Here is a 22,659-nt window from a genome sequence, read left to right as displayed (position 1 = left end):
TCAAATTGACATGTAATACACTTGTCACTCATTTAAAATGTAAAAAAAACGCAATCATCATCATGTAATAATAATAACATCAAATATTAACAATCTAATGTTAATTGGTAATCATAATGTAATCAAATCAATTTTTACTGATCAATAAGTTTTTTTTTTCTTCTAATAATTGTTCAATCGATAAATAGTAAATACATTAAGTTGTATATTCAAGTGTTGATTGTTGGTTGTTTTTTTATTATTATTAGCATTATGATTATCATAATTAATATAATATCATGATTGTTATATTAATTTAAATTGTTTGTTTGACTTTGTTACACTAAAATTATTTGTTTTTATGATACAATTGATTGATTATATAAGGAAGACGAATGTTCAATTGGAAGGAATCGAGAGGTAAGAAGTTGGTGATTTTTTCTGGGTGACGGAAGAGGAAATGGGAGATAAATGAAGATGATAGATGATGGCAAAGGTGAGAGAGAGAGAGAGAGAGACAAATTCAGGGTGTGGTAATATGTAGTTTAGAATAATTAATATAAACAATTTTCTTCTAATAATATTAATGAATGAATTGAATATTATTCATCGGAGAGATTGTAAAATTGCATTGATCAATTAATGAATCGGATTTTCAATTTTCTACCATCTAAATTAAGAGATTTTTGAGTTAATTTAATTTCTATTATACTGCTTCCTCTTTAAATGCAAGTATTGTCTAACTAATTAGCTAATTGTTGATGGTGTGAGTTGTTTTTTTTGGTGTTTTTTTTCACTCGTTTTGTTCAAAGATTTGTGTGTCTCTTCATGTGAAGGGATAAATGGTCTGAACGGGAAAATGCTCGTTCACAAAGTCGACATTGAAAAGGTTTGTCACCGGTGTGTTTACGAAAATGTCGGGTAAGCTCATCGGATCGGGCAAATTTCCACCCGCACCCTTTCCAGTTACAGTGATACGGTTTCTCACCGGTGTGGGTTCGAAGGTGAGCTTTTAAATGGGAAGATTTGGAATAACTTTTACCACACCCTGTATATGAGCAATAATGAACTGTAACCTTTTTACGACCTGAGCTTCGTCGTCCACGGCGACTTTTAACCACAATTCCTATTGACGTTGTTGATCCAATTTTTTGTCCTGTCGAAGATGTTGTCGTTGTTGTTGTTGCTACATTCGGTGCTGTTGGAGGTGGTTGATGCTGTTGTTGCATATGAACTGATTGAGGTGGTTGCGAGGGTGTAGTTGAAGGTGGTATAAGATTTGAACTACCTAATGATGATGGTATCAGTGGGTTAACTGTTGCAGTTATCGACACCGTTAATGGGGCTATTTGGTGGTGGTGATGATGGTGATGATGATGAGCATGTTGTTGTTGTTGTTGTTGTTGCTGTTGTTGGTGGTGGTGATGTAAATGAGGATTTGCTTGTTGTTGTTGCTGCTGTTGATGTGATTGGTGTGTTGATTGTTGCTGATGAGGAAGATGATCTTGTTGTTGTTGTTGATTGTGTTCATTTGTTATCGGTAAACCATTAACTGTTGATCGGTTAACCATAATTGTTGTCGATTCATAATAACCATCATTTTGATTGTAACGTACGTTATTGTAACGTACATTTTGATGGTGTGAATGATGATCAGTCTCTTGTTGATGGTGTTGTGAGGGATGAGCTTGTTGTTGAAAATGATGATGAGATTGATTCAAATGATTCAGATGACCTGAACTAAGTAACATTTCTTGATCATTACTTGATGATGGTGATGGAGGTGTGGTTATACCACGTGATCCGTAAGTAGGAGTTACAGGTATTGGTGAGATATAGGAAGTGTATTCAGGGGTATTCAGGGTGTAAGGGGCACTTGGATTATGATCAATTGATTGGGGATTACCATTTAAATAAATGTCTCCAGAATAATTGAGATTTGTCATTTGCTGTAATCTATTTTGTTGCTGTTGATGGTGATGATTAAGATGAGATTGTTGTTGTTGATTATTATGATGATTTAATGGCAAATGATTATTATTGGTGTTGAAATTTGTATTCTGATGATGAAGAAGATGTTGATGATGAGATATATGATTGTGTTCTAGTTTAATTGATTGTTCATCATTGCTGGAATTCAGATATTGCTGGTTTTGTTGGTGATGTTGGTTATGTGGTTGTTGTTGTTGATGATGGTGGTGGTGATTATGATGATTTGAATGATGGTGAATATGATGTGGAGGGTATTGGTGGTTGATATAAGGTTTGTTCTCGTTGGGTGGTGATGCTGGTGGTGACATTTGCGATCCCATTAAGGGTATTAAGGTACCGCAAAGGGATGAAACTAAACTTGAACTGTTATCAAAAGGTGATGACGAGGATGATGAGGACGAAGATGAAGATAACGATAGGGATGAGGTTGAAGAAGATACTGAAGACAGTGAGCCATTTGGAAGTATCGAGTTGACTGTTGGTTTTATATTTGATGGTGATAAAGATGAAGAAGAGACCAATTGATTGGTTGGTGAGGCGGGAGATGATGATGATGTTGGTGAAGGTGAAAAGTATTTACATGAGTAGCCGTTAGCACCAGTGTTAGTGTTGCTTGTTGGTGTTGTCGTTGTAGATGATGATGTTGTTGTTGGTCCAATGGTAGGGGAGGTTGAAGAGGTAAAACCGTGATTACTGTTTGAGCCATTTAAGGGATAATTGTGATGAGGATTAAGAGTAGATTGGTGATGATGATCATTCAAAGGGGAATCACAGAAATAGCTTAAAGTTTCAACGGGTTGAAAAGCATTACCATTGACATTGATGTTGATCATGGTACTTGTATGTTGTTGTTGTTGTTGTTGTTGGGTTGGTGATTGGGCTAATTGAGTTTGGCTTGATGATGTTGTTGTTGTTGTTGATGATGAGTTAGACCAGATCATTGGATCCTTGGCACTTGAAACCATCTCATGGTGGTGATGTTGTTGTTGATTGGGTTGATGATGATTCCATGATGTTGTTAATCCATTGAGATCATCTGATGTCTCATCATCACAATTAACACCATTCAATGGACTTGAATGATTACTATTATTATGATTACTTGTGATTACATTTTCATCTTTATCATTAATCTCATCATTTTCATTACTAATCAATGAATTATTTTTGTTGTTATCTTTATCATTATCATTATTTGAATCAATGTTTTGTTTACCATTATCACCATTAATTGTTGTTACTGTATTTTCATTGCCATTAGTTAAACTAGTACAATTTAAATTGTTCCCATCGCTGTTACTATTATTATTATTATTATTATTACCATTTCTTTTATTATTAATTTCATTATTATCATCTAAATGTTTACCGTTACTTTTGTTACCATTGCTGATGATTGATTGATTAATCGTTAATAAACATTTAACTAAATCTTGGTCACTATTAACAATATCTTCATTATTATCATTACTATTTGAATCATTGTTATTTGGCTGATTAATTTTACTCAGATTGATATAATTAATTTCAACTGAATCATCAAGTTTTTCACGTTTTATCATCATTGGATGTTCATTGATCATCATATTGTTTCCGGGTGATGTTGATGGGCTTGTGTTGGTTGTAGTTGAGGCTAATGATGAAGGTACAATTGATAATCGAGTAAGATATGAATTTGTTAATGAATTGTGATTATTTCTGACCAATAGTGGCCTGGAAGATGATGATGAAGATGAAGAAGAAGATGATGATGAGGTAGATAATGTTTCATTGATGACCATACTCGGATCACACAAAACAAACGCTAAATCTTGCCAAATCTGTGAATAAACACCAAACAGGATGAAAAGAAACAAAAGGATTAATATAAGGATGAAAGATGATGATAAGGATGATTAAGAGAAAGAAGAAGATGATAAAAAATGAAACCTTGTTTACTCTCTCTCTCTCTCTCTCTAGCTCACTAATTTATCCGATTCCATTGTATTCATAATAAGATTGTGAGTATTTACACTTTTGTATATTTTGTTTTTCTGATTTGTAATTCTCACTCCAGGGAATCTTCAAATCGATGATGAGAAGAAGAAGAAAAAATCATCATCATCATCATCATCACAGCTAATATGATGCTGAATGATGATGAGGATAAATAAGAGACAATTTGTTAAGACAGATTAAGTTGCGCATTTATATACATAAACAACCAATCAAATTATTGGGTAAACATTATCATCATCATATCGTATTAAATATTGACTAAGCTGCGCATCAAATGATGATTATCATCATCATTTTCCTCTTTCTCTCTCTTTCTTTTTTTCTCCACCATCACCTCCTCCTCCTCCTACTTTTCCTCCTCCTTATCCTTATATTCATGTAACATTATTATAACACAATGAGTGGTGTAAACAACAACAACAAGTATGTATTCTGGTCAAGTACTAATCTATTTTGTTACCTGAGTCTAATATGTTAGTTGTTTTAACCTCTGCAGGGAGTTTGTGTGCTAGGATGAGGATGATAATCAACAAAAAATTGATGAAGATCGGTAAGCCGATGTGATTAATGACGAGAGAGAGAGAGAGAGAGAGAGAGAGAGCCAAACTAATTATCTACCCATCATCATCATTGGAATATCATCCTTCATCTTATGAATTTTTTTCTCTCTTCATCATCTTCCATCTTCCTTATTATCCTAATCTTGACCATCTCTCATTTCCACCAGGTAGGAATTGATTTTTGTTTCTCTCTCTGTATTTCCTGCTCAACAATCAACTAATATCATCTCTCAATATCAATAATAATAACAAGCTATCTATTGTGATAATAATTATATTTTTATTATCATTTCTGAAAACATTTATTTGATATTAATACAATTCAACGTTTCAATTGAATATCGTTTTCATATGATTACTTTATCATTTATTTATAACAATAAAATTGACTCACAATCAGATTAATTCAGTTCTGAAAGTTCATTTCTATCATAGTAATAATTATCCTTTTAAATTTTCTCATCATCATCAGACAATCAAAAACATTAATAAAATCTAATTGTTGCTAATCTGATTTACTATTAAATACTATTAATTATTATTATATGAATGATCATCGACAATTGTATTAAAAATATTGATCATTGATTAAATTAAATGGTGAGAAATTTACATATAATCTTAAATTCAATTGGTTGATTAGAATTGATTTCAATTGATTATATTTTCATGAGAGATATTAAATTGTTGTTGTTGTTGATTTAATCTACTTTCACTTTGATTAATCGTAACCATAAAGTTAAATTCAATTAAGTACAAATCTTCATTGTTGCAATTCAATTTATATACACTAAATTGTTTAACTTCACAATCAATTTAATTTCATTTTCTGGTGTAGGTAGGATAAGGTGATAATAATGAGTAACAATTAGTTGACTAACAATCAAATCAGTTTTGAGTGTCAAGTTTTCATCATCATCATCATCATTTATGATTAGGTGATAATCAAACAAATTGTTAAGGTAAACAATTTATTGATTTTCATTTTTCTTTTCCAGGTCAATTGAATTGAATCAACTCATTTTAAAAGACTAATTGTTTGATTGTTTTTCTTTAAATTGTCATAAAAATGTTAATTAAACTATTCCAATGTACTGATTATTATAAAATGACAATTAGAAGATAATTAAGTTAACTAACTTACCTCATCATCAGGGACACTATGAACTGAATCCATACCTTGACTGAGCGTCATTGAAACAATTAATTATGATGATAATTTGAAAACCAATGGGAAAACAATTGCTGTTAAATTGTTAATTGTTGACGTTGATTGTTGCACGTTGAAGATATACTATAAATATAGTATATATTATATATAAAATATAATATTTATAATGATGGTGATGGTTAATTAATTAAAAATGATGGCAACAAGCAAGAAACAAAAAAAAAACTTTTATCAAACAAACGTAACAACGTTGATGACGATTGATGTTGATTGTTTGTTGTTGATGGTGATGATGATGAAGAAAAATAAAATACTTTCGGATGAAAATGATGAGTGGGAGCTGCGACTTGTACGCCATCTAAAGGAGAGAGTCACTCGGAAGACGAGGATGATAAAAGATGATGAGGTTGAGTGAGCTCTTACCTGGTTCATTTTTTTTCGCTCTCTCCCTCTCCTCTTTTGAGCAACTTTTTTTTTCCATCAGAAAAAAAATCAGGATAATAATCATTTCTTGCTTTTCAATCATTTATGCCTTTTACCTTTTACCTTATGAACTTTATCAACAATTAGATTTTGTTATATTGTAGTAGGAAGATAGAGAAGATGATAACTATGACTATGATGATGATGATGATGATGATAAGCAAAGATAAAAGGCAGATGATATAAGTATTATTATCTTCATGGAGCAATATATTTTCACTTGCGTGATTATTATCGTTATCAACATGGACACTGGTCAAACAATATCATCAACAATCTAATATCATTAATATATTGGTCAATCTCTCTCTCTCTCTCTCTCTCTCTCTCTCTCTCTCTCTCTCTGTAATTTTTTCACAGCTTTTACCTTGATTTTCATCATCATCTCAATTGCATCAACAACAATCAATGTTATGTTATCATCATTAATGGTTAAGCATTAAATACAATTCAATGTTAACTTTTTTTGTTATCATTGTTGTTGGTCAGTTTCCTATTAGATTATCAGTAAATTTTCATGTTCGGACCTTAGATTTTGATAAATTATTTATGATAAACAATCAAATTGTATCATGAAAGTTGGATTATCTTTTTGATCTCTAATCTTTTTTTATTATCCGATTGGATTAAATTATTATTGTGACAAACGTGTTGAAATTATCAGGATAATATAATCTTAATTTCTTTTATTGTGAAATATTGTTAACAATTTACTCTTTACCATTGATATCGATATTCAATTATCATCATTGATTATTGGTCAAATTTATTAAGATATCCAATTGGTCCAATGGCATTGGTCTTGCTGTTGATAATTAACCTTAACGGTTGTCAGTTAATCGAGGACAATTTCCGTTGACATGATTTTACGGGACCACCTAAATTACCTTAATTAAAATCAATCAACACCATGATTATCACGTTAATCAATAAATATATATTTCTATAGGAATATAATAATATCCAAACAGAAACAACAACAATTAACGAAAAGCAAAAACTTTGATCAACAAGAAACTTTGATTGTATTAATTGTTATTGTAAAGAAGAGACAAAATGAAAAGTTAATGTTAATTATGATCAAGTTAATAGCTTAACCAACTACTCATATATATCATAATAGTAGAGACAATTATTCAAATTATTAATTAACGTAATTAAACTAATACAGTGAATGAGAGATGGAAACTTTAATTATTTAGTATATATATATGACAAGAGAGATGTAATTAAAAAGAGTAAGCAAACAATTAACAAAGATAATGAATCTTGAAACGTTGAACTGAGGATGAAACAAAAGGGATAAATGATATTATATCATTGGAACCTTTTATTTCAAAGGTAAATCATCATTCTCAATTCTCGACTTAAATGTCACCATACAAAAACCTATTTAAAGTTGAATATCACAAGAATAGACTCTATAGTGAGAGAGAAACTGTCATCATCATCATGGATTAGCGTGAGCAGAATAAAGATGAGCAGAAAGAAAGAGAAGATAGATGAAAAAAGAAAGAGTAAAGATGATGATGATGATGAAAAAAAGGTGAAGATAATGATGATAGTGGCAATTTTCCGGTTTCTCAGGTAATATTATATACACTCAATTATCATGATTTTCCTTGAGTGTTGACTATATAATCCAATCCCTTTTATGGTTTATATGATTAACTCTAATCACAATAAACTTGGAAACAATTAGATGTTTCATTTGATCAAAATTAAAGTTTGATTATTATACTTTGTTGATTTGATTTAGGAAAACCATGAGAAGCGATTGATTAACAAGTAGATTGAGAAAATTGTTTTTTTCTTTTAATTGTTTGGGTAAATTATCAATCTGATTGATATGATTTGCATTACAATTTACTGTTTAAGTTATTGTTATTGGTACAATCAATTAACTATGGTTTAATCAGAGTATATATAAGTTTTATATTATATGAAAGTAAATCAATCTATGAGGTAGAGTAACAATTAAACATTAATTGTGATTGTTAATCAATTGTTATTGTATTAATAAATTTGTTTTCTGATTGTGAATAGTTTAATAAACTTTATTGGTCAGATTGTGTGTTAATTGTTATTGTTGAAAGGTAAATTATTAAATTGAGGTGAATACACACAATCGAATGGTTAGTTAATTGTGATTAAATAATAATTGATTAAAATCAATTCCCGGAAACAAATTGATTATCAGGATTTGTTTCCATGTACAAATTTCAACCAATCAATGAATGAATATATCACATCCTGCGCATGATTTTCGTCCATTGAACATGTCACCATCTTCCATTTTTTTATCATCCTTATCATCATAATATAAATATTCTGTATCAGAATCAGAATCATGGAAGAGAAAATAAAAAGAAAATCAATAAAATACATTCTCTCTCTCTCTCTCATCAGAATCATTATAATTCCTCCTCCAACTTATTCATCTTCAGCATCAATATCCTTTTTCTGTCTCTTTCTCTTACTTTTTTACCTCCGCCTCCTTCTACTTCCGCCCTCACCACCACCAACCACCCCTTTTGGAGGAACAAAGGGAGTGGCTTGTTATTAAAGCCAACAATGCCATCATCGTCATCATCATCAACATCTCTCTCTCTCTCTCTACCCTTATCATTATTATTTCTTAGCATTCAAATATGAGCAAAAAAACTCATATTGAAACCGATGACAGGTAAAAATTTGACCCAATTTCATTTCCACTTGATCATAACAATCATCTCTATGTAAATGATTATTTTATTACTTAAATGTCTTTACCTGTGGTGGCATAGAGATCATTGCGGGAGAAGACACATCAAGATTTCCAATTAGAATTCAAAATCTTCAACAATCATAAGCAATTAGTGGTAAGTAAGGCTCAGAGAGAGAGAGAGAGAGAGAGAGAGAGAGAGAGAGAGAGAGAGAGAGAGAAGAGAGAGAGACCTCCATAATCAACTGACCAGCTCCTCCTAAACCTCCTTCTTTTTACTCATCCACCCTCATCTTCTTCCTCTTCCTATTAATACAAACAATCAAATGATATAATATTATCTTCTTGAAAATTAAGATATTACAATAATCATCTTCTTGTGGGTGGTACAGTTTAAAAGGACTTGACACATTGTCCACTATGGAAAATGATATCAATTTATTATTCTTTCTTATATATTTTTGAATATATATATTGTACATTATGGTTTCTTTTCTTGGTGAAAGATAATAATACAAACTTTAAAGGAAAAAAGGTATAATAAGATATTCATATATCAATTTACCTGTAAAAAGACATCAAATTTTCCTCTTACCTTGTGAGGTCTTTAACGATAATTTAACGTTCCCGTTAAATAACGTTACCACGTATTATGTTTACCTGTGTGTTAACCATTTCCATAATAAATGATAATCAACATAATAGATTGTGTGATATATTATAAGAAAAGAAATTGAGAAGAAAAAAATTGTTTTGATTGATGGGGAGTGGTTCCTGGTAACCTTTACAGGTAAGAAGAGTGAATGAGAGAGGTTGAAATAATGGCTGAATGGGGAAAGAGGCGGTGGGTGGCTCCATATTGAGTAACCTTTGTGAGTGTGATCAAATATAATAGCAAAAATATCAATAATGATGATGAAGATAATGGGTCAGCATGTTAATAGATGAAGAAAAACGTTTCCTCGCATCATCATTATCATCCTGTTTCTAGCAAATGAAGATATTTACCTGGAAATAATTAAACCAATGGTCAGTACTTTTACTCACTATTATCATTGAGAATGACCTCAAGTTAGCCACGAGCCTTTTTTCAAAAGGTTCATTATAATAATAATAATAATGATAATCTATTGTTATCATTTGCTATTATACAATAAACAAGATTAAAGGTGAGACATGAAATTGATAATGAACAATCAACAGAGATGAAGATGATGATGATGATGATATTTAAGGTAATCGTAGTATAATCATTCATTCACTCATCTATTTACTTTCATTCATACAAAACTCATTCATTGTTGACCTAATTTCCTTTTTCATCTTATACAAATTCCTGTCAAGTTATGAACTTTTCTTGTTAATCTTTAGTTAATCTTGTTTATTATGATTATTAGATTATTAAAACAATTAAGAGACTAATAGTTAATTGTTTCCTTCAATTATTAACTAATTGTCTTGAAAATGTTTTTCATGTGAACTGATTACAAATAAATTGTACTAAATTAAATCAAATCCTTGGTAAGTTCAAGTGTTTATCCGTAAATGGTTAATCAAATGAATGTTAATTGTTGTGAATAAAAAAACAATACAATTTCATTGAAACAATTGACTGATGATTTACTGATTATGACGATTATGATGATGATAACCATAAATGATAATCAACTTATTTTTTAATTACAATTTAGTTTATTTCATTATCAGTCTAATACATTCATGGTTATTATAATTGAAACTTAATTAAAATTACCAACACTTTAATGGTCAATGAAAATGATAGTTAATTATAATTAAGAGTAATCAACAACATCAACAATCAAGTACATAATTATATAAATTTTTATCATGAATAAATTAAATTAAATTGTTTCTCTTTCACCTAATTGATTTCAAGTGTATATTTGATTGATTGATTGATTGATTTAAGTAATACAATAGTAAATGGTAATGAGTAATCAATGATAAAATCGTTAATTGTAATCAATTGTCACGTGTTTTTGTTACAACAATTAGTTTATTGTTAAAAGTCAATGAGCTGTACCTGAGTTATCAAGATTAAAGGTCACTTTAAGGGTCAATATAATGAGAGAGATGAAAGTAAATGATTGAGTGAGAGTTGAGTGGACACTGGTCATAACATTGGACATAATATATTATACATCATAAATAATAAACATTAACAATGGTTTAGACTCAAGGTAATGAAATATTGACAAACAAACTCAATTCAAAGTTAATCATCACTCACGACAATCAAATCAATCATTTAATGTTAATCAAAATCTTCAGGTAAAAATTGTGATACAAAACAACAACAATTAATATATATATATATCGATGATGATACCATTTAAGTTATCAATAGAAATCTCAACAATCTAAATCAATTTAACTAATCAATTTAAAATGAGCAAATAAACAAACAGAATTAACTTTTGATTGCTTCATTTCTTAACACCTTACAATTAAACTTTGAAAATTTAGTATTTTCTATTGTACCAATTACTGTTAACATTAACTTAACAACAATTAACTTTTTTTTTTCTTCAACTAAATACAGAATCAGAAATAAAGTAATTGATCAAGTTTAATTGTTGATATCAAGAGCAAATATTTGATTGTGATAATAATGTACGTTTATAAATAGCCAATAGGTAAATATTATCACTGTGATAATATTATTATCCAGTTAGTTGTTGTAATAATAACAACAATTAAGAATAGAAAAACAATTAATAATCAAATTAATTGTGATCTAACAATCAAGTCCAATGTAAATACTATGAGTATGTTGTTAATTTTAATAGTAATTCATTTTCATCTCAATGAAAGTGAATTAAATTAACTGTCAACTTTTAATTGTAAACTTTATGTGGTCAAGAATCAAATCTTTTTTTTTCTTGGTTTAATTGTTGAAATGATTTAATTTTATATATATACATTGTATATGATTACAATTTAATCTGGAACATCGTGATTTAATCAATAACTAATTAAAAATTGAGATTAATTAACTTTGCGAAAGAGATTAAATTGATTTTAAATAAATTAACAAAGAGACAATCTAAATCCTATTAATAATACATAACGAATGGGTTAATTGTTGTTGAGATTGTTGTTTAATTGTGATTTAAAAATCAATTTAAACTGTCAATCTATTGATACATAAATTTGTTCAATATTATTAGTATCATCATCATCATCATCATCATTATAATAACAATTAACATTTGTGAAATCAAAACTGAATTAACTAAATTATCAGCAATCAAGGTTAACCATTACCTTGAAAATTAAAAGTATCAACAAATCTCATGAGGCTCAACTAAATTAAACGTTTAAACAAGTAACAAACAAACAACAATTTAAATCATTTCCAAATCAATATATTATCTGTTATCAACTATCCTGTTGATAACCTTTACCCTTGACAGTTGATTAACTGTAATGATGATGATGATGATGATGATGATGATAAGTATTATCCTGATTATAATATAATCCTCTCAATGGCTTAAACTTTCATTGAAAGTTGAGCAAAACTCAACTAAATCAAATGATAGAAACAACAATTTAACCGTAATTAAAAAGTTAACCATTTACAATAATTATAATCTTTTGATTTGTATTTTTTTCCCAACCAATTTAATAGCAAAAAAAATATATATATAAATATAAAGGTTAACACAGTTAACAGAACCTGGAATAATTGATTTTAATTTAGTTTCAATAAAATTGATTTAGATTGATAAACTTGATTGTTATTACTCAACAACAGCAACAAATCATTAATCAATTATACAGGTAGATGTTTAATTTTCTGTGGTTCTTTTTGATTGTTGTTGGTGTTGGATCAACAACAATCAACAGAACGTGTCTTCATTTAATCAACAATCAACAATAGCACGTTGATAATATTAACCAACACTTTTTTTTTCATCTAAAATCATCTTTAACAAATGCAAATTTGTTTATCATCACAATTGCAATTTAACAATCATAAAGATAAATTATGAAACCGGTAATTATAATGATGATTAACTTTTTTTTTCTCGTTGTTCATTTGATTCATGAAATCAAAAAACCGGAAACAGCAAAAAGATCAAGTCAATATTTATATACATGAATACCATCAATAAACAACAACAACAACAACAAAAGGTTAGGTCAACAATTAAGTGTTATTTTTAACATTCATCTTAATATTTGAATTGTGAATTTTTAAATTGTTTACAGAATACAACAATTAAACAATTGATTTTCAATCTCAAATGCAACAATTTCCCAATCAATCAAATATCACATCAATTCCTATAAAGACATAGATGGATTTGTGATAATTTCGTTCATGTCGGAATCCATTTTGTTGCTGACAAAGTCCAATTGTACCTTCAATCTACCTGTGTAACGGAAATGATAATAGTTGAGGTCATTTTATCGTTAATTAGATTCAAGTGGATGAGAAATATCATATTTTTCTTTGTCTCCATCATTCAGCTAATCTTCATGCTGGGAATTGTTGTTATTTATCTGAGTCTTTATTTCACCAAGATTATTTTCCTCGATTCTTGAATATATTATAATCATTATCTTGTCCTTCTTTTAACTATTATATGAATGTTTAATGATGATGATTGTTGATTAATTGTTAGTTGATTGTTATCATTTTCAAAGCGTTTTCCCCCCTAGAAATACATAAAATATATAATGAATTGCAATTAATAAATTGTAGTCTCTCTCACTCTGTAGTTAATCATAATCCTAATAGTTATTATCTAAAACTTTGATATTAGTTTTTTTTGCCTCTAATCTAATCAATCAAGTTCAACTAATCAAAGCTTTATTACTTTGATCAAAAGGTTATTAGGTTAATTAAGATTTCTATCATGATCATCATGAAATTTATTGTTCATATTTTGAGTTGGAATTTTATTAATTCATTAATTTTATAGAGATTGTTGTAATATAAATAATTAAAATGTTCGAAGGTAAAAATAATCAAAGTATTTTTATACAGTCGGTTTACTTAATTTAGGAATCGAGCTTTTTTCTTTAGTATTAAAAGAAAAAGGTAATCAATTGAATTAATGACGATAATTAACATTGGTGAAGTATCTTGAGAGTGTATTCAGGTTCTGAATGCTAGAGAATCGCTGCCACATTAACGGTAATGATTACCTGTGACCGGAAGATCGAGGAGATATTAATAGTTTTGTGAGAGAGAAGAAGAAGAAAAAATCAGGTAAGTAAATAAAGAAAAAGACTAAGAACAGGTAAATACACAAAGGTAGAAATGTCTTAGCTAGAAAAGAAAAGAAAAGAAAAGAAAAATAATAAGAAAACCGGAAGATGTTAATTATTATCATTTTCGCAACAATTTCAATGATGCAAAACCTCATGCAATCACCATCGCATCCTTGATGATGATGATGATAAACTGCTCCTGTCACTTTAACCATCTCAATATAATTCCCAATGGAAGATGCAATAATTAAAAATCTCCAATCAATATCTACCTTGATAACCCCTAAAGGTAAATAGCAAATCAACAAGAAGAAAATTTTGAAATTGTAAAATAAAAAAGTTGTCAAAATATCTCAAAAGTTTAATCAGTGAAATGATGATGGTGTTGGAAAATAATGATGAAAGAAGATGATGACGAGGAAAGGGAGCTGATAAAGATGAGAAAATCAATCAAAAATAATGCACAGGTAAGTCAAGAAAATATGAAGATGAGAAAAAAACTATTAAAAAACTGATAACTTATATTTGACATGAATTTCAGTAATCAAGTTCATTAGCGTGAAATAATTAAGATAACCTTTGATTAATCCAATTAATCAACGATTCCCAATTTTTTTTAATTTACTTTAACACATATTAATATAATATAAATGTTCCTGAAGATCAATGAAGATTTGAAAAGGAGGATGATAAAGATGAGTAATAATAATATATAATAATCTTAACGATAATCAGCCTACAGAAAATGTCCCAACGAAAAAGTTTCAACATGATGTTGTGTCTTTATCATCCATTAGAAGATGATATTTTGTTTCTCTGTTTCTGGATGATGACGATGAAGATGATGAAGATGCGACCGCTTACAGAGTAAATGAAGATGACAGAGAGAGAGAGAGAGAGAGAGAGAGAGAGAGAGAGAGAGAGAGAGAGAGAGATGATTTCTCATCTTCTTGAATCAATTTATTTTAAGGTGAAAAAAATGTTCATCTTCATCTTCTTACCTGTATCACTATCATAATCATATGTAAGATGATGTACATTTTTTTACCAATTTATCAGCATCCCTGCTAAGTGTCTTCATTAGAAATCATCTTTTTCTCATCTTCATCTTCATCATCTTCGGCTTTCAGTGAATTTCATCTTTCTCTCATCATGAAGATGATATGAATTCATAAGACATATTAAGACCTTTTATCATCTTCAGCCTCTTCAACAACATCTCCTCATACAAATAATGAATTAATAATTTAACATTTTACCGAAAATACAATTAACATCATTATTAACTAACTACATTTCAACTCATTTCTTAACATTAATTAATGTTTACCCTGAAAAACTGACAGTGAAATTAAATCAACAGGTAACAAAAAAACAACATTTAATAATGATTTGCTTTTCAGCTATCAGTTAATTTGATGATTTAATTTAATTTTAATTACTCTGTTGATTGAAATTAGAGTTTAAATGAAAACAAACATTTTTCTAACTAATACAATAAATTGATTTAAATAATATTAATACATTGAAAATAAATATTGGATAAGCATTTGGATCAAACTATCAATACCAATAAAACTAAGTGACAAACAAAACGAAACGAAATTTATATAAATATAAATTACTGTCTCGTTAATTAGCAACAATTAACCGGGTAAAATGTTTGATGATTAACAAAATATAATCGTCCCTCTGAGATTTGCATTTGGACTGTTATTACCTTGGACCTCAGGTAAATAAATCACAGTCTCGTAACCACCAAAGTAACAATTTGATTCTTAAACTACATTACCGGTTACATTTTTTTTCCACCGACTGTGCAAATCCATTTCCTTGCACCTTGCCATTTTACCCCCTTCCCTTTATCATCATCCACCTTCTTCCTCTCCTTATTACCTGTCTCTCTCTCTCTCTCTCTCTCTCTCTCTCTCTCGTCTTCTCTCAACCTCAGTGAGCCAAAATTAATACACATCTAACAAGATAATGTTATCTCCCTCGTCACCCACCTCTATCATCCCCTGAGAGGGCCAAAGGAGAGAGACAAGTTGAAGTACATCAATAATACGGTTAACATTGCGGCCACAAGGTTGTTGTTGTTGATGTTGTTGTTTTAAAGCAAAGGAAAAAAACAACAACGAAAAACTTGAAATATATATAAATTTATTGCCTTAGGGCTTAAAAACTACAGGAGGTCTTCTTGTCTCCCTTCACCTTCATCATCATCACCAACATCATCTCCCACTTCTACTTTCTTACCTTTTTAATACATATAATTTTTTCTTCTTCTTCTTCCAAGTTACTTTTTTGTTCAAATTTTTTTTTCTCTTTCACCATCACCATTGCAATGGACCTTAAATCTTAAAGTGAACTCAAAAGAAACAGTTATTCATTGAAACGGTCGTAGTATAGGACATTACCTATCATGAGTTTACTCATTCTCATCATTTATTATCCTGAATATAAAAAAAAACTGACCATTCAGGTAACCAAAATGAGAGAGAGAGAGAGAGAGAGAGAAAAAACAAATTTAAATCCGAGATTAACATTGATCGCTAATAATTATTACCTTTAACACCTTTGATGGTTTTAAGATAATGATCAAGAAAGATAATGATTTATGTTAAATGCAAATGATTAATAAACTTTTTCCAGGTAAAAATATTATATTTCACCATTGGAATCAATTTACTAATCTTTCACCATTCAGACGCTATTTAATTTAATCTTCATGTTAATCTAATCTTAATCTTTGATTCTGTCAAAATATTACTCTTGTTAACTCTTGATTACAATTAAAATTATTGAGTGAGAAATTCAGCGAAAAAAAAATTAACAGGAAATGATAATGATGATGATGATGATGATGATGAGTGATGATTAATGATGATTTGTTGATTGTTGATTGTTGAAACTGTTAAAGAAAAACATGATGATGCATTTTCTTAATTGTTAATTTTATTTCCCCAAAAAAAATAAATGATAATTGAAATTTAAAATAACAGCAAAGATATTAAAACAATTATCATCAATGTTTATCTTAATGATTTGGCAACAATTTAATTGTTAACAATGGTTCATGATCAGAGGTGATTGTTTATTATAATTAGGAAACAATTGAACTGAATCACAATCTAAACTAATTAATGATTTCTGTTGCTGATAAATATCATAATAATCATCAACAAAATGCTTAATTTACATGTGAAAAGTTAATTTAATTTCATAATCAGTTAACAATTAACAAGTTTGATCAACTTACATTTGTTTATTATTATTAATACATCGTGAGGAAAGGTAAGTTTTTTTTAATCACCAACATGGGATCAAGATTAAGATTAACCTTTTGATTATCGTCTCTTACAATTAATCTAACCCAAGTGTAGGTAGATGATGATTATCATCATTATCTTTAAGATGATACTTATGATGACCTTACCTTTATCATCATTCTCTCTCTCTCTCTCTCTTCATGTGACCTACCTTTCGAGAGAAAAATCGATTTTTAATCGATAATAATGATAATCTTTTTTTTTGCTTATTCCTTAATAACTATTATCTTTATGATTGATTGTGTATTATTAGATTTGAATGGATTTGAGATTAGGTGAATGACAGATTATGATAGTTTGTGATTGATTAATAATCGTTAATTATCATGTGTATGTGTCTTTTATTTAAATCAACAATCAGTAAATACAAATGATGATGATGAAGAAAATGATTATAATGATAAACTAACAATTAACCAGGGTAAAGAAATCATCATAATGATATTTATCAACATGTTCATCAAACTTTACCGTTATTATTTAATTTTCGTGTGTGTAAATTTTTAATAATAGTAATGAAACTGTTTGATTAGTTAGTTAAATCGTTTAAATAATTATTTCAAAAAGTTTAATTAAAAAGTTTTCTTCTTCATATTATTACTCAAGATTTTAGATTATGATGAACTTTTAAAATTCAATGATAATATTAATAATAATATACTTTTCCCCCCTGAATTTTGAATCTTTTTTTTCATTTTCTTAGGTTCATTAATCATGAAATGATTTAAGATGATGATGATGAGAGTTAAGAGTTAAGAGTAAACTAATAAGGATGTTAATTGTTGCAATATGTCAATTAGATTATAATGATATATGGATAGGAAAAAAAGTGAGACTTAATCAGCTGATTGAATAAGATAGTAACTTATTAGCCGCAGGGTAAATTGTATTAATAACCAGATAATTTAAGGTATGTACTCGAATATATTATTTAAGAATAATAATCATCTTCATCTTTGTCAGGAAAAAAAGAAAAAAAGAAATTAAAAGTCTCTCTCTCTCTCTCTCTCATGATAATCTCTTGTTTATTATCGGGATGAGGATGAAAATGATGAGCTATTAACGCGTAACGCGAAGCCAGAATCCCTGTTGAGCTAATCAAATTAGAATGGAATCAGTTTTTTTTTTATTCTTTTTCAACCTTTTTCTCGTCACAAATGATAATGATAATTAGATGATGATGATGATGATTGCAAGATATCATCTTCTAATCGATAAAGGTTAATGATTTTACTCTTAATCCGGTTAATCATTAGCTATTTTTTTGACTTGGATTTCAATTTAAAAGATAAGTATTACATGTAACCATGGTAACCAATCATCAATAATTTTAAATTGAAAAACAAATTGTTTAATCTTAATCACAACCTTATCAAGCAATTTAATTATAATTGAATGTTAATCTGTTTCTTTATCCGATGTACATATATGATTATTAATCTTGAGATTAAATTATCAACAAATGAGAATTGATTCAAATTAATGATTAACTAATCAATTTAATTGAAACCCTTTACCATACATAAATGGCCCAAAAATTGATATTATTGAAATTGTAATAACTATTACAATCAAAACTACAATTTAACCTAAAAATGGATGATTGTTATTGATACTAAAGTAAAAACAATTGAATATCTCAAAGATCTCAATGAATTTAAAATTAATATGAAAATTTAAATGATTGATTGTTGTGATTTCTTTTTCGCATCTCCAGTAATTACATTTAAAATTAACTCTTATTGTTTAACAGTTGCTTTCATTATCATGGTAATTAGTTGATACAAATGAATTATTCAATATCGGTCAATAGCCTTTGATTGACCATAACTGAAGATTGAAGTCTCATGATGAAAGTACAATGATCACTATGGGTATTAGCACCTTATCAGTGACCTGGTAAGAGGATGACCTCTTTTTCATCAGAGAGAGAGAGAGAGAGAGAGAGAGAGAGAGAGAGAGATGAGACTACCTTTTCATGTCCATTTCCTTTTACAGAGATGAAGATGAGAAATTACCATGATAATATCCATGGGGATTCTTTCAGTCTTTTGAAATGAAGATGAAGATGATATATTCTCTCTCACTCTATTTTTCTCTTCCTTCTTGTTAATAATTATCAAAGTAAATTACAGTGTGTGGTCTTCACTAGATTTTCTCTTCTTCATCATCTTCGCAATCGACTGTAAGTCATAAGATTTTACGTGAAGCAGAAACAACAACAACTTTCAAACTCGCACTAGAATATGATGCTGATGATCTTTGATGGTTCCAACGTTTACCTGAACCTTTACAAACTTTAAATCTGAATCTGAGCAAGTATGAGGCGTAAATTGCACAGATTAGGTCATAAAGATGATGAAAGAGGAAGAAGATGATGATGTACATCACTAAGATGGCAAGAAGATGATGCCGAGGAAGTGTAAGTATTACAAGAAAAGGTCAATCTCACTGAAGGTGGTATCCATTATATATTTACCTTCTCAGGTAAATACATGAGTACTTTGCTTTTTTATGCTTTTATTTTGGTTCCCGCTTTTTACCTTGTAGTTCAGTGAGTATATAATATACACTAATACATAATATCGTTAGATTATGTCAGCTTAATGGTAATAAAACAATAATTGCTATTATATTTACACAGTATTATTGTATTACTTTGATTAGTTTTAATTGTATTACCAATAGATTTGTAATATACACTGTGTATGGTTGTTTGGTATTAACTTGAGGTATTCATCAGCATCTTAATGTATCACTAATATGGGACATTTTGAACCAATGGATTTGCTTTATTACAAGTTTGAAAATCTCTCTCTCTCTCTCTCTCTCTCTCTACAGGTAACAGATTAGTCTAATCTCATTTGAGATTATAATATAAATTAAATTAATCTTGTTTGCATAATAATAATAAATGAAAGAGATAAAATCTATCGTATCATTCAATCATCATCACAATCAATATAATTGTCTACAAGTTATATCATGAGCTAAATGATTCAGAATTGGTGAAGATTAGATTTAAAACAAAAGGAAGATTATGATTATCAACTAATTGACTGTATTAGATGAAGAAAATTATCTCATATTTAGTTACATCTGCTCAAGTATTTACAATGATGATGATCATCAACATAGAATCTCTTGTATCTAGATCATCCTCATCCCGTAATTATCATCATCATCAACAGATAATCAACTGATACACTTTTCATTTCTAATATAAAGTTAATCTCCATATTTAGAGTCACAAATAACAATGATGATTATCATCAACATTTAGATATTAACAGTTAATTTTACCTTTTAAAATACATTATCAACGATATCGACACACAATTTAGTAATCAATTAATTTGATTACTATTATATTATTTCATGAATGGATCATTAAATATACTAAATACACATCCATGTATTTAGTATTCTAGTTTATATAAATACTATCATCATCATTATTTGCATAATGGTTGATCATCTGATGAGTAAAAATATTATCAAGAAACAATAATCATCCTTAATGATGAAGATGATAATTTATTGATTGTTGAAGATAAATGATCATCATGATCATCATCATGTTTTACATTTTCTTTGCTTCTTTAATCATCTCAAAAATCATAAATCTGATGGTAACGCAAACTCATCTTCTCATTAATCAATCAAACTGACCACCCAATAATCATGTTGATGATAAGTTATCCTGGTTATCCTTCAACCCCATCATAATCAACATACTGACCAATGAAATGATCTAAATATTAACCAATTGTTTTTTTCATGTTACCTTTTATTTTCTGTTCAATTTTAATCAATCAAATTATAATCAACTTGGTTGTATAACAATCAATTTAATAGATGAATGAAAAATATGATTGCATGAATGTGCGATTGTTGTAAATTGTAATTTAATCTCTCAGTTTTGTTTTTCTTCATTTCTAATATTAATCATTGATTATTCACAATTTTACACTTTCATGTAGATATTGTTTCATATTTAGATTGAATATCTTGATGATGATGATAGATTATCAAACTGATAACATACTTTTAGAAAATGATAAGAGTAAAATGCTATAATATATCAATAATTTATCAAGGTGAAAAAAGAGAAGAAAAAAATTAATGTTCGATGTTACAAAATTTATTCTTTTACCGATGAAAAATTGTTTCTGATTATTCACTCAGGAGACTCTTATCATCATCATCATCATCTTCATTATTATATTACCTGTGATGATGATAAGAGACCATATGGAGTTAACTGTATATGCATGTTGCAAAATGAATCATTAACAAAGGAGAAAGTGAAAAAGAGCAAGAGTGAGATGATGGAAATGATGATGATGATGATGATGAAAAAATCGGTAAAAATATTAATACTTGATGAATGATGATGCTATGGATGATGAAGATGATGATGATGATGATGAGTTAAATGAAGTATATGCACAAATAATACCTTTGGCTTTTGGAGTTTATAAAGACAAAGTCAATATGTTAACATTGATGCAAAGACAAGATAGATGGAGATGAGCCTGGAGCAGGTAAAGGTAAGCATGAGGATGATGATGAAAAAAGGAGGCGGGAATGGGAGGTGGGGTGGGTGGGAGTGTGTGTGTGTGTCTGTTGTAATAGTTGGTCTTTTGAAGTGATTCTTTGTTGGTTTTCCCTCTCTCATCATCATCATCATCATCAAATGATGCGTGATAAAGTCAATGTATAATAAATAGTTGCTCTTATTGTGAGTGAGTATTATTATTACATTATTATTGAAAATATTGTCTATACTTAGTGATGTAGTTTTTTGAGCATCATCATCATTATCATCATGGTGATAATGTAAGATGATGGTGATGATGATGATGAGAGAGAGAGAGAGAGAAAGACATAATACCTTGCGTGCAAATAGTATTCATATTTCTTAACTCTATCATCATTAGAATATGATGATGATGGTGATGATCAATAAATTGTTATAATCAATTTTATCTTCTCTCCTCTATTCTCATCATTTACTAATCATTGGACTCTTTTTCTTACCTTGATTTAATCATGTTTATCTACCTTTTCTTAATAATTCAATTGAATTCATTGATCCTCACCTTTTAACACAATCAAATTAATGGTAATCAATTTTGTAATAATAATCAAAAAGTTGTTAAAAACTTTTAAAAACAAAATTGAGAACAAGTT

At 28.8% G+C, this 22,659-nt stretch overlaps 1 protein-coding gene across 2 annotated transcripts; it reads right to left on the bottom strand.

Moving 5' to 3' along the window:
• Positions 1–208: 208 nt before the first annotated feature.
• LOC128395886 (uncharacterized protein DDB_G0283357-like) lies at positions 209–5,865 on the bottom strand. Of its 2 annotated transcripts, none has more exons than XM_053356363.1 (2): positions 5,674–5,865; positions 209–3,791 (listed from the first exon to the last, which is right to left on the bottom strand). In XM_053356363.1, exons 1-2 carry the CDS (start codon positions 5,722–5,724, stop codon positions 786–788), a joined length of 3,057 nt encoding a protein of 1,018 aa, XP_053212338.1. In that variant the 5' UTR covers positions 5,725–5,865; the 3' UTR covers positions 209–785. The 2 variants fall into 2 exon arrangements, with proteins under 2 accessions (XP_053212338.1, XP_053212339.1); XM_053356364.1 differs by having other exon boundaries at positions 5,670–5,797.
• Between the last annotated feature and the right edge of the window lie 16,794 nt (positions 5,866–22,659).

This window comes from Panonychus citri, unplaced genomic scaffold (genome assembly GCF_014898815.1).
Source record: "Panonychus citri isolate SS breed McGregor unplaced genomic scaffold, ASM1489881v1 Contig00142, whole genome shotgun sequence".
In the NCBI taxonomy this organism is placed as follows: Eukaryota; Metazoa; Arthropoda; class Arachnida; order Trombidiformes; family Tetranychidae; genus Panonychus; species Panonychus citri.
The sequence above is the reverse complement of the archived record's forward strand: the minus strand, read 5'-3'. Positions and strand labels throughout refer to the sequence as shown.